Here is a 14,594-nt window from a genome sequence, read left to right as displayed (position 1 = left end):
TGTATGGACATATGCTAAGACTATGATACTTTTATTTGATTTAAAAATTTTTTATTGTTATATATTTTTAATTTTAATACAGTAAACATACAGTATTATTACTATACAGTTTCAAATGTATAGTACAATGATTCAACACTTCCATAATTGCTCTGTGTCCATCATAGTAAGTATACTCTTAATCCCCTTCACCGGTTTCACCCATTCCCCCCACCCACCTCTCTTCTAGTAATCACCAGTTTTTTCTCTATATTTAAGAGTCTGTCCTTTGGTTTGTCTCTTTTTTTCTTTTTTCATTTGTTTTGTTAAATTCCACATGTGAGTGAACTCATATGGTGTTTGCCTTCTCTGACTGATTTCACTTAGCATTATACTCTCTAGAACCCTCCATGTCATTGCAAGTGGTGAGATTTCATTCTTTTTTATAGCTGAGTAATAGTCCATCACTCATATATATATTATATATATATATATATATAATATATATATATAAAAAACCTCCTTAACCCATTCATCTATGAAGGAATAATTGTGTTGCTTCCATATCATGGCTAATGTAAATAAAACTGCAATACACATAGGGGTGTATATTATCTTTTTGAATTAGTGTTTCTGTATTCTTTGGGTGAATATCCAGGAGTAGAATTATGGTAATTCTATTTTTAATTTTTTCAGGAACCTCCATACTGTTTCCCACAGTGGCTGCACCAGTTTGTGTTCCCACCAACAATTCAAAAGAGTTCCTTTCTCTCCACATCCACACTAACACTTGTTCCTTGCATTTTTAATTTTTGCCATTCTGACAGGGGTGAGGGGATATCTCATTGTGGTTTTAGTTTGCATTTCCCCAATGACGAGGAATTATGATGTTGAGCATCTTTCCATGTGTCTGTTGGCCATCTGCATATATTCTTTGGAAAAATGTCTGTCCGTGTCTTCTTCCCATTTTTAAATCGGATTATTTATATTTTTCGGTGCCAAGTTGTACAAGTTCTTTATATATTTTGAATATTAACTCTTTATTGGATATACCATTTGCACATATCTTCTCCCATTTGATGGGTTGTCTTTTTTGTTGTTGATGGTTTTTTCACTGTGCAAAAGCTTTTTATTTTGGTGTAGTCCTAGTAGTTAACTTTTGCTTTTTTTCCCTTTGCCAAAAGAGAGAAATCTAGAAAAATGTTTCTGTGGCTGATGTCAAAGAGATTACTGCCTATGTTTTCTTCTAAGAATTTTAGAGTTTCGGGTCTCACATTAAGGTCTTTAATCCCTTTGAGTTTATTTTTGTTTATGGTCTAAGAAAGTCCAATTTCGTTCTTTACGTGTAGCTGTCTAGTTTTCCCAAAACCATTTGTTGAAGAGACTGTCTTTTTTTTCTGTTGCATACTCTTGCCTTCTTTGTCATAGATTAATTGACCATGTACTTGTGGGTGTATTTCCGGGCTATTTTGTTCCATTGATCCATGTGTCTATTTCTGTGTTGGTACCATACTATTTTGATTACTACAACTTTGGAGTGTATCTTGAAATCTGGGATTGTGATACCTCCAGCTTTGTCCTTTTTTTCAAGATTGCTTTGGCTATTAAGGATATTTTGTTCCATATAAGTTTTAGAATTATTTGTTCTAGTTCTGTGAAAAATGCCATTGGTATTTTGATAGGGATTGTGTAGAACCTGTAGATTGCTTTGGGTAGCATGGATGTTTTAACAAAATTTTTCTCTTTGTTGGTGAGCATGGAATATCTTTTCATTTGTTTGTGTCATCTTCAGATCCTCTCATCAGTGTTTTATGGTTTCAGGGTATAGGCCTTTTACCTCCTTAGTTAAACTGATTCCTAGATACTTTATTATTTTCAGTGCATTTGTAAATGGAATTGTTTCTCTTTCATCATTGTTGAATAGAAATGCAACTGATTTCTATATATGGATTTTATATCCTGAAACCTTATTGAATTTGTTTTTCAATTCTAGTCATTGTTTTTTGTGAAGTCGTTAGAGTTTTCTACATATAGTATCATGCCATCTACATTAGTGACAGTTTTACTTTTTCCTTACCAATTCAGATGCCTTTTATTCCTTTTTCTTGTCTGAGTGACATAGCCGGGATTTCCAGTATTGTGTTGAATAAAAGTGATAAGAATGAACATCCTTGTCTTGTCCTTGGACTTAGGAGAAAAACTCTCATTTTTTACCATTGAGTAGATGTTACTTCTGGGTTTTTCATATATGGCCTTTATTATGTTGAGGTATGTTCCCTATAAACCTATTTCCTTGAGAGTTTTTATCATGAATGGATGTTGTACTTTGTCAAATGCTTTTTATTCATCTATAAATGATCATACGTTTTCTATCCTTTCTCTTGTTGATATGATACATCACATTGAGTGATTTGCAAATATTGAACCACCCTGGCATCCTAGGAATCAATCCTGCTTGATTGTGGTAAATGACTTTTTTTTTAATGTGTTGTTGGATTCAGTTTACTAATATTTTCTTGAGGATTTTTGCATCTGTGTTCATCAGAGATATTGGCCTCTGGTTCTCTTTTTCAGTGGTGTCTTTATCTGGTTTTGGTATCAGAGTAATGCTGGCCTCATAGAACGAATTTGGAAGTTTACCTTCCTCTTCTGTTTTTTTGGAAGAGTTTGAAAAGAATAGGTAGTAACTTTTCTTTAAAGGTTTGATAGAATTTATCTATGAAACTATCTGGTCCTGGACTTTTGTTTTTTGAGAGTTTGTCAGTTACTGGTTCAATTTCACTGCTAGTAATGGGTATATTCAAATTGTCTATTTCCTTTTGATTCAGCTTTGTGAGGTTATATGTTTCTAGGAATTTATCTAATCCATCTAGGTTGTCCATTTTATTGGCATACAATTTTCAAGACTATGATAATTTTTAAGGAGTATTATATACATTTTAAAAAATTATAAAAAATTACCACTCAGTTACTGATTCATGGAGCCATTGCTTTTGTGATGGCACTCAAAACTTTGTAGAGACTAGAAATTAACAGGAAATAGTATGGTCTTCTAGAACCATTATGTAATAGAATAGTACTCTACCTCGTTGGGAGGATTATGAGAATTGGGAGAAATTTTTATGTATTTCTTATTTATCTACATATAACAAAAATGTTCCACCTGTACCTGTTGCAATAAAGGAAAATTGTTAAATGGACCTATATGGATCCAAGATTTTTATAACTTTAGATTCATAGTTAATCATGAAAACCAATGATATTTTTCTTTTTATTTTAAACTGGTTTCATTTATGAAATACCAAAGTCAATAAAAACATGAAATGTACTCTATCTTATATCACAAACTTTAAAAATAAAAATAAAGAAGTATTCCCTTAGCTTACCTCATCTCATTTCACAGTGTGACAGCCTGGGGCATGTCCTTCCCAACTTGTCCCCACAGTTAAATTGATCTCCTTCCTATCTATCTATCTATCTATCTATATTTCTATCCACATTTTCTTATAAGTACAAAAACATAAGTATGAAACCAGGGGAATCAAGCTGTACATATTAACCTAAAAAACCTACTTTTTTTGCAATTAAAATAATTTTAGACACACACACCCCCACATACATATGCACTCTACACATGATTTGTAGGTTATTTCTTGGTTTTAATATTATAAAGAATTATACAAATGGCCATGCTTACATAAATGTGATAGATACTGGAAGCGGCATCATTAGGTCAAAGAATAATACATATTTTAAATTATTTTCTGAAAAGGAATATACCAGGGGCGCCTGGGTGGCTCAGTGGATTAGCTGCTGCCTTCAGCTCAGGTCATGGTCTCAGGGTCCTGGGATCGAGTCCCGCATCGGGCTCTCTGCTCAGCAGGGAGCCTGCTTCCCTCTCTCTCTCTGCCTGCCTCTCCATCTACTGGTGATTTCTCTCTGTCAAATAAATAAATAAATAAATAAATAAGGAATATACCAATCTGATGGATGAGCTGATTTTGTTTAGTTATACATTTATTTAGTAATGGTTTGAGCTACCCTTTATAATTTTGTGCTTCTTTTTCTGGGAACCAGCTCTTCATGTTCTTAAGCTATTTTTCTTTTGAGTTTTGTGTGTCTTGATCTCGTTAATTTTTCAGGGGTTCTTCGTGTATTAATAATGTTCACTCTTTGTTAGCTACATTTGTTGCAAATATTTTCTTCCAGGTTATCATTTCACTGTGAAGTTTTTTCCCTCCCCATGAATCTAATCTAAAAGATAATGTTGAGGAGTACCTGGGTGACTCAGTTAAGCATCTGACTTTGGCTTAGGTCATGATCTCAGGGTCTTGGGACCCACGTTCAGTCTGTCCCTGCTCAGCAGGAGTCTGAGGGGAAGAGTCTGCTTGTCCCTCTCCCTCTGTACTTCCCCATGCTTACATGCTCACTCACTCTCTGTTTCTCTCTCAATTAAATGAGTAAGTCTTTAAAAACAAACAAACAAACAAAAAAAAAAAAAACAGATAATGTTGAATTTGAAGCCAGTCATTGCAGTTTAGAAGTTAGAGATCTTTATTAACCTGTAAAGAAAACTTGGAAAGATTTTAGATTTCCACTGGAAAAAAAATAACTTTGGTGTTCACTAGTTTAATTTAAAATAGAGAATTTGGGGGCACCTGGCTGGCTCAGTCAGTAGAGCATGTGACTTTTGATCATGGTGTTGTGAGTTTGAGCCCCACATTGGATATAGAGATTATTATTTTTTTTTATTTTAAAATTAAGAATAAAATGGAGAGTTTTGAAGCCAGATCTTGGAGAATATGTTTATATTTATATTTCACATATATGTAATTGTTTAACAGTGATAATTATATCATTTGGTTGTTCAAAGTTTTTGCATGAGTTTGGTATTTCTCATTAACTGATTCTTAATATGTTTGTAAGGACTGGGGTTTGAAACCAAACAAAGAGTGGTTCAAGTTCCAACTGTGTCATTTATGAGCTAGGGGACTTTGTGCAAGTTATTTAACCTCACTAAACCTCCATTTCCTTGATGGACTATAAATATTCCTCTCTTGCAATGCTACTATACAGAGAATGAAATTAGATAATTCACATTGAGCACAGTATCTGTCATGTAATAAGCACTTAATAAATGTTATTTTTGTCTTTATCATCATCATTCTTAATAGTGCAACTGTTAGTCTTCATACCATAGATAAGAGCGCCCTTTACTAAGTAACATTCTAAGGCCACCACAATGAATAAGCGCATTCTAACACTAGAAAAAGCTTTCTGATTCCAGTCCAAACAAAATCCCTTCTCAGGCCTTGGTGTCCAACTTGATATTGCAAAGTAAAACCCAGCCTGTCTCTTAAAACTGTCATCATTCCTCCTCTAGCACTTGCCTATGTGACTTGAGTCATGTACCATGAGAAATAACCCCAAAAAAGAAATAATCCATGTAAGCTTGTTGTACCAAGCAGAAAAACAAGGCAGTGGTGTATTGCCTAGAAAGTTCTTGCCCCTCTTTTCTTTTTAATCTAATTAATTTAAAAAAAGAGATTCAGGAAATGGTTCAAAATGGCAATCAACGGAGAACATAAAATCAAGGAAAAAAAGAATGGTCAGAGTTGCTGTGCTTTTTACTGAATCTCCATTATTTTAATATTTACCAGTGTGCTCATCATTTCAAAATTCTCTCTTCTAAATCAGTTTTCTTCAAGCCTCAAACAACATAACAGAAATACTTTAAATTCTCTGTCCCTTTAAACAAGTCAGGAGTTCTCTTAGGAGCTGGTCTCTCAGGATGGATAAACCAGTTCAGCTGAAATTTAAACTGACCCAGATTCAAACTTTAACACAAAATTTCAAATTTCTGTGACTAAAGAATTGGGATCATTTATTAGGTATGTTGTTACTATTTATTTTGTAGCTCATAGTTTCAGCCAAAGACAAAGATATTCACGAGTCCAAGAGCATCAGTTGAAAGGATAGTTCCAGGCAGGCTGAAATTAGGGAATTGAGTGAATTTTCAGGGAAACAAAGTGGGGGGGGGACGTGAGAGCTCTAGACCCAAAATAAAGTTGGAAGAAGTTTACAAATCATTGTCCTTGGGTTTCATTGATACTTGTTTTGTGATGAAGGTAGCCTTAATGAACATTGGAGATTCTTATGCACATTAAATTTAGAAAGTATTCTTAGAGGACAAGACAGAGGTCCAATTCATGTGGAGTTCAGGTCAATTAAGTGCTGGTGACCTTGGCCACCTGAGCTGGTTTACGGAGTATAAAATGAACTTGACTTGTACATAATGCACTTTTGAAAAAAATCAGATGAAAGACCTTTTCAGTGAACCCAAATTCCTTTACTTAGATCCAGTCAGGAACAACATGTTCCTTGGATTCACAAGGAGGAGGTAGAAATTTCACAATGGGAGGTTTATTGTATCCATTTAGAATCCCAAGGTCCTCTTTAGCTCTGAAAGTCTATTCATTCAGCCATTCCACAAACATTCTTTAAGTCCCAATTTTTGCAAGTGTTAAAATTTAGCAGATCAGGGGCATCTGGGTGGCTCAGTGGTTTAAGCCTCTGCCTTTGGCTCAGGTCATGATCTTAGGGTCCTGGGATCGAGGCCTGCATTGGGCTTCCTGCTCAGCAGGGAGCCTGCTTCCCTCTCTCTCTGCCTGCCTTTACCTACTTATGATTGTGCACTTGCTCTCTCTTTCTCTATCAAAATAAATAAATAAAATCTTTTTAAAAAATTAGCAGATCAAGTTTCCTTAGTATCTTATAGGAAAGAATAGAAATAGTTTGGTAAGTCAAACTGTAAGACAAAAGCGTACTGTGTGTGTGCTTTTATAGGCAAAGGCTGTGTGTGAGTGTATATTTGGCCTTCAGGTGAATCACCGTTTTGTTATGTGATCCAAACCACAAACTCACTATCTTGATTTGAGGAGTAGGAGAGGAAAATAATCTGAGAAACTGCTTAGACCTTTTTAATGAATGGCAAATGCCAAACCAGCTTCTCTGAACCTTTATTTTAAAAAGATAATTTATGATTTTTTTCAATGAGAAAGGAAATTTCTTAACAGATGGCTTCACCACAAATTCCTTCCCAGTGTTCCATGTTCATACTAAACTGAAATCACCCACTCAGGGTAACCATGGTTCATCACGGGAAGAGCAGCCACAGACTTATTCTAATACAGTGCAGTCTTTATAAAAAATAAGCAGACACAGGACACCTGGGTGGCTCAGTTAGCTGGGCAACTGCCTTTGGCTCAGATCATGATCCCAGGGTCCTACAATGGAGCCCCACATCGGGCTCCTTGCTCAGTGGGGAGCCAGTTTCTCCACTGCCTGCTATTTCCCTGCTTGTGCTTGCTCTCTGTCTCTGTCTCTCTGTGTGTTTCTCTTTCTCTCTGTGTCAAATAAATTAAAAAATAATAATAATAAGCAGACATATCTCAAGTCATGACGGAGAGGTCTGCTGAGAAGAAGGCAGAAAATTATATACGGAAAAAGTGCCCATCGTTTGAGGCAACATTTTTTTTCAAGCTCAGAAGGAAAGCAAAAGTGTGGACGCAGTATGTTTGAAGAGAACCCTCGCAGAATCTCCGGACTACTGATTTCCATGTTCCTATAGAGTTCAGGAGGCAACACGGAGCCCCTGATCCATCTCTGACCACACCAGCCTGCTTAACTTCTGGAATGGGCACATTTCTTTAGAAGCCATGAAGTAGGTTTACATTGAATTAAAGTTTACCTTACGAACAAAACAGTTCCTGTTCATCTTCAGAACCTAAAAGAAAAACTTTGATTTCTCTTTTCTGTAGTCACTTGAAAGCTATTTTCTTTACACAACACAATTAAGTATCCTGTGGACTTGTGAGGAATGGCCAGTGACCTTGTAGACATCTCCTCAAGGACAGAGGGCTTTTCTCTTGCTTCTGTGTTCGCTCCCACAGACCCTGGGTTAGTGCTGAGGGACAGGCTCATGTCCGAAGTTTTGTGAGCAAGTGCATTCCCTGCAGCCTGTGGCCTGCCTTAGGTTATGATTAGTGGCCCCGATTCCCCTCTGCAGCCAAGGTTAATGCATTTTTGCACATCTACTTAAACTTGAAACAATACCTGGCCCCAAGCCAGTGTTCAACAAACATTGCTAAGTGGAGCTAGAACACAACTATTTGCTTATTGGAGACCAACACTAAATGACTTTCAAGGAGACATTTGTTGAACGTGGCTTCATGTTGCTACAATTTAACTATCTCTGCGCAATTAAGGCATGCAAATGGCAAAGGGCAGGAGTGCCTGATTTGGTTTGTGGTCACATGAAAGATTGAAGAAGAAAGATCTTTTCAGTCTAGCTTGTCTTTGGAAGGATGAGGAAAGCAGGGCCGGAAGAGCCTGAGATGTCAGCAAGGTCATTCAGGCCAGCCCAGATTAGCACACCAGATCCCAGACCCTTCGCCTCGTCTACACATAGACCTTGCCTCTGAAAGCCAGGCTGGTCCGTCCAACTGCCAAGAGCTCCGTGTGCGTGACGAACGTGCCGCTCCGACCTCTGTGGGCTCCCACCAGTCTGCTTTCCCCCTGACTTGATTGTCTTAGTAACCATCCCTTTACTTCTCAGGCCAAAAGTCTGAGAGAGTCACCCTTGGTTCCTTGACCTCCACACTCTGTATCCTGCACACCGGCCAGTCCCCTTATATCTACTTACACAACTTGTTCCGAATTTGAACACTTCGTCCCCACTTGGCCCACTTGCCCCAGCACGGTGACCTCTCCCTGGCCTCCCTCCCCCACTTTCACTCTTGCCTCCTCCAAGTCATCTTCAGTAGACCCGTGACCAGCTCAAAATGGAAATCCGATGTCATTTCCCCTGTTTAACTCCTCACGTCCCAGCCCCACACCGATGCTTTGCCATCTCACAGAGCGTACAACCCAGAATTGGTACCATGGATTTCAAGGCTTGATGTGATTGGGATTTTCAAAGCTGGGGACAGGATGTCTTGGAGGCACAGTCTCGTGCTACTTCATTTCAGAACGAATAGCTGACGAGATGTAACACATGATTTCTCATATTTTCACACGAATACACCTGACTCTCAGTCTAAATATCAAAGGGGAAAAAAATGCCTTCCAGAGAAAGAATTGAGTGGCTTGGAATGACCACTTACATTGAAAAATGACTTTCATATGGAGTGCATGCCATCACTTATGGGCACACAGTACTACCTTCAACAATGAGCCTGTGCCTGATATACTCTCTCCATGCACTGTTTGTTCCTTGGGGATACATATAGTGTTCGTGCATCTTCACACGCCCAGAGCCCAGCACAGTTTGGGGATCAGAATGGGATTTAGTGCATGCTTAGGGGATGGGAGGGTAAATGACTCCAGTCCTGGCTGACCACAAGCACCACAAAGGGGCCGAGCCAGCTGCAGCTTTTCCTCGTAGTTACTCTCAGCCCATGCTGAGCTGTTTGGAAGGGACCCTGGAGGGAGAGGCCTCATCAGAAAGGGAGACACTTGCTTCCAGCGCCAGGGAGGGCCAGGACTCTCACTAAATGCCTCGTTCCAAAACCAGGAGGTCTAAGAGAAATCTTTAGCATTTAGCCTTTGACGCCTCTCATTCTGAATTTCCCAGATGTGAGCATCGCTGTGATAATCACTGCATTTCTGTAGACTACTGTGCTTTACAAAGTGCTTGAAAGCTGGTTTTATTTGCTCTCCTGAAGCATGATCCTGAAGGTAGTGTGTGTTGTTATCTCCACTGCAGATCAGAGACCTAAGTCACCAAATCGGTTGGGGGGGGGGGGGTGTTGAAATAACCCAAGTGGAATCCCATAGCACGCTAGAGTATAGATTTCTAACCTTCCCAACCTGCGCTACCTCATTATCCATTTGGCTATTCTGTCCTCTCCTCACTTCCTCCAGTACATATAATTGCTTCCAAAAAGTGGCTCATATCATAGGGCTTTATAAGGTAAATTTAATTTCAAGCTGCCCCTTCAGAGAGCTGGCGATAGCCCAGGCCTGAAAGCCACTGCAGTTTTTTGAGAGCAGGCACTGGACCTTATAACACCTGTCTGCCCTAATCTCTTCATCAATGCTTCTTTTAACAAGCCACCGTCCCAGACAATCCTTTTTCAATGAATGAAAAATATTTCCGGAACTATATCCAAGCACTTCATTTTCCTGTCAGAAAAGTAATTGTGGCTGGCTGGTAAACCAGTTTGAAAAATCAAATTTAAATGAGCCAAATTTAAATTTATAAGAGCCTCATTTAACATGCAATTAGTTTTATGCCTATAATAAAAAGAGAAAAACCACCAGTCTTCCTGAGGAATTAAATAGGCTGATAAGGAAATGCTGTGCCTCATGGAAATGAGATAAAATGATTCTTGAACTGTCATCCTTTTGGTTGCATAATATTATATACAATACATTCTATTTCAGGGAAGTATTAATTTTACTGAAATTAAATCATTTTTTTTTTTCTCAGAGTACTCACAGGAATGTGACCAGATGGTTAGGGCTAAAACTTATATTATTGGTTCCAGACTTTTTTTTTTTTTAAGTTCCTTTATATTATCTAAGTCTTTATAACTTCTGTTTTCGCTTTTTCCCCCCAAAGAACAGGGAATAATAAAAATGCTAAAGCTCAGCTATATTTAAGGTTCTTCAAACTTTGTTTCAATTAGTAAAAGGTTAAGCAAGACCTTCATTTGCCAACCCTTTTATTCCTGTTACAACCCGTGTGTACATGAAGATGGCCTTGGCAGTCATTTATTTCTGATTTATTCCATTTTAATGTTTTTGATGAGCAATAAATATATCCCATCCCACTGTAAGCCCAGTAAGTCATTCATAACATGAAAGTAATTCGCAGTTTTCAAGAAGTAGTTAAACTCTTAGGCCACTTTTTATTCTAAACTTGGCTCCTGGATATTGCAACAGATGAGTCACTGTGAACAAGCTTTGCTGACTATATTTTTCTGGTGGGGTAGGAGTAGTAAAACTATCGAGAAAGTTATAAGACTTTTCTTTTTAAAAAAGATTTATTTATTTTTAAAGAGAGGAAGAGAAAGAGCAGGGGGCCGGGGCTGAGGGAGAGAAAGAAGGAGCGGCAGAGGGGGAGAGAGAGCATCGTAAGCTGACTCCAAGCTGAGTGTGGAGCCTGATGCAGGGCTCCATCTCATAACCCTAAGGTCACAACCCTGAGATCATGACCTGAGCTGAAACCAAGAGTCAGACACTTAACTGAACTGCGCCACCCTATAAGACTTTTCTTTGTTGAGATTCAAGTCAGCCTTTGATATATTGTTTAAAGGCTCTAGGGGCCAATTAATATACATCATTGTATTCAATGTATTTTTGAAACTAATACTGTGCTTTTTTTTTTAAGTACATTTTTTAAGGAAACCAAACTTTTACTATTTCTTTTTATTTTATCTTATTTTATTTTAATTCAATTAACATATGATGTATTATAAGCTTCAGAGATAGAGTTCAGGCATTCGCCAGTTGCATATAACACCCAGTACTCATCATATCATGTGACCTCCGGAATGCCCATCCTCCAGTTACCCCATCCCCCCACCCATCTCCCTTCCAGCAACCCTCAGTTTGTTTCCTAGAGTTAAGAGTCTCTTACACTTTAACTGTTTCTAATAGTGTTTACATTTGTACTTTTTGGATTTTTCCTGCCTCTGTTCCCAGGATTGAAGGGCTCCCTCCAGAGGCTACAGCTCGAGTACGTGGATGTGGTCTTTGCCAATCGACCGGATAGCAACACCCCCATGGAAGGTGAGTGAAGAAATTGGATAAAAGACTCTAGAGTTATTGATTCTAACTGGATGACTTATTTCACTAACAGTAGGAAATGAAATATATTCAGACTGATTTGATTGAATGGGGAAAATGGAAACCTTTCCCATCAATGTCTCTTGGTCTCAGCATTTACCCTCAAGGCCAGAGCTCTGCATCTGGCTTCTTCATTCATTTCTGAAGTATTCCCAGGCATTGGGACTGTGGCTTCTGCTGGCTACAGTGCTCACTTTTTCCAGGTTCATTTCACTTCTGCAATTTCATCAACTGAAACAATAAAATTAATTGGAAGGGGAGTTTATAACCCAGCCATCGTTATTTTGGAGGAAGTCCCTTGACAATCTTCCTCTTTTGTAATGACTAAGTCTGATTAGCTTCCGATCTGTGGTAACAGGTTCTAAGTGGTACTGTTAATGGAGGTTTTATAGGAGTGACTACTTCAAAATGAGACTCTTCATTGAAATTTGGGTTTTGATTCTCAAGAAGCTGCAACATTTTATTCCCTTTCTGTTACAACTATTTGAGGACAATAGTCAGGTCTCTTCTGTGGGAACACTGAGAATGTTCCTAAAACGAAATTTTCTTCAACTTACATTTATTTATGGAGTCTACCTAAGGTGATTGAGGATGAAGATCATTTAGGAGGATATATTAGAATGTTCTAGTTAATTGAGATTTACAGCCTTATAGATTAGACTTACCTGAGGGGAAAACGAACAAAGATATTTGGGGCATAGGAGGAAAAAACAATGTTCTGGTCATTTGAGGCTTATAATACGACATACAGTTACACATTTTCAAAGAATTAGAATAGGACAAATTCTATTTACTATTCAAAATTACACTGAAGATAAATTTGTCCCTGATGATTCAAAAGGTAGTCTAGGATCTCGTAATAATTCAGGTTCTATAAAGGTTTATTCTTGCTACAGGGTTATAGAAGTTACAAATGATTGTATGTATGAAAGTATATATGAACTTTTCTGTAGCTTGCACTCCTGACGCCCCCCCAAAAATACAGAAGTTATTTTCCTTGCCATTTATGTTAACTACAGAGAAATTTTTAAAAAATATATATTTACATATCTAACTTTCTCTTAGAGTTTTCTACTTTCTTGACTCCGAGTAAATCAGGAGTTTATCATAGTACAATATCAGTGTTGGAAATTCATAATAAGAATTATCCATAGAAATGACATAAAAATGCATATTTTTATCAAGACAAAGAATAGGTATTTCATAAAGCAGTCATAAACATCTTATTAGTGTATGAAGTCCTTATTGCAAGGATAATATGATGTCACATTCTCCTCAATGACATGTTGAAAGAGAACACTGAAACTATCTGATGAACAAAAGTGTTAAATACAATGCCATTTGGTGGGGACTGTGAAACTGAAATTGCTTCTCATTTTAAGTGCCTCAGTGCCACTATTTTCCTCTTTGGAAAAGAATCCTTTGTGATTATACCATGTACAGAATAGAAAAACATTTGGGATTTTCCCGGGTCTTTTTTTTTTTTTTTTTCATTTTATCCATTTTGTGCATCCTCCCCAATATCTAATTTTAGAGATATAATGCAGGACTCTCTCAAACAGAAAACACTGTAATCTGCATGATATACCTACAGAAGTAGGATGTTCTCAATTAGGATCTAAGCTCTAAGCTATGTGATATTGACAAAATAATGGTGTTTGTTGTGTGAACGCTGATTATGGGTTGAAATTTAGTAGAAGGGAGCTTCATAGTGCTAAACAAACAAACAAACAAACAACATTAACAACATAAGATTGCTACCTGATAGAATTTGTAACTGCAGCATTGTCCAGCCTTTGCTAGAATTGGAGAATATGTTGGTTTTCTCTGAGTTTCTCATATAGTAATTCCACAAAGCAGAACATTTTCTCAAGCTATGTTGTCAAGAGGTGCTGTCCAAGTCCAGAAGTCTAAGGAAGGAGGCCAAACAATAGAAGTTTGCACTTGATGATAAGATCAAGGAACATGGCATTTTTGTAGCTCTGCTGCCGTCTACCTCTTCATGCTGGAATGTACTCAGTTCTCCCCACCCTCCACCAGAAGGGACCCACTCCTAGCTGGCCCATCAAGCTCGAAGTCTTATTCCTCTGGAGGGATTTAACGTGGAAACACCACAGAAATTCATTAAGTCGGATTTGTTCCAGACTGAACTCCCTTCCCTGTCATTTCTCCCCAGCTTTCAGAAAATGTGTATCCTCAAACTCAGTATACTTGTTTGTTCCCAGGTGGGACCGGTGGACATGCTGGTGTGATCCAAGTCTCTGGAAACTTAGTCTCGGCATTTAGTGACTTCCACTTGACTGTAGCAGAGGGCAACACTGATCTGGGCAATAGAGAGAAGAAGAAATAGGAAATAAGAAGAAAATGAAAACCAGACAGGGATTGCCAGGAGGCCTTGGTGCATTTGCTCCTCTAAAAATGGAAGAATATGGTATCTAAGCTATTTCTGGATTCCATGTTGTTACTGAGATTCATTTTGCAATGAGCTTCTAAGTCATGAGTTGCGTGTGAGTGAAGGTTGTCCATGTGCAATGGAGTCTACCTTAGAGGGCTATTAGTATTTCTAAAAACAGTACAGAAAATAAATATTATATATATCAGAATTCCCCTTCCAAAACATATAGTAGTTATTTGTTAGTCAATGTTACTCTATAGTCTTTTTTTTTTTTAAGATTTTATTTATTTATTTGACAGAGAGAGCACAAGTAGGCAGAGAGGCAGGCAGAGAGAGAGGAGGAAACAGGCTTCCTGCTGAGCAGAGA

General features: G+C 37.8%; 1 protein-coding gene across 5 annotated transcripts in view; it reads left to right on the top strand.

Annotated features, from left to right (window-relative positions):
• KCNAB1 (potassium voltage-gated channel subfamily A regulatory beta subunit 1) overlaps positions 1 to 14,594 on the top strand; it is a 405,336-nt gene that overhangs the window by 330,807 nt on the left and 59,935 nt on the right. For all 5 annotated transcript variants that reach the window (XM_059163683.1, XM_059163686.1, XM_059163684.1 and 2 more), the window contains exon 8: positions 11,689 to 11,775. In XM_059163683.1, coding sequence (XP_059019666.1) covers positions 11,689 to 11,775 — 87 coding nt within the window. The remainder of the gene's footprint in view (positions 1 to 11,688; positions 11,776 to 14,594) is intronic.

The sequence above is a fragment of the Mustela lutreola genome, chromosome 2, assembly GCF_030435805.1.
Source record: "Mustela lutreola isolate mMusLut2 chromosome 2, mMusLut2.pri, whole genome shotgun sequence".
NCBI lineage: Eukaryota > Metazoa > Chordata > Mammalia > Carnivora > Mustelidae > Mustela > Mustela lutreola.
The sequence above is the reverse complement of the archived record's forward strand: the minus strand, read 5'-3'. Positions and strand labels throughout refer to the sequence as shown.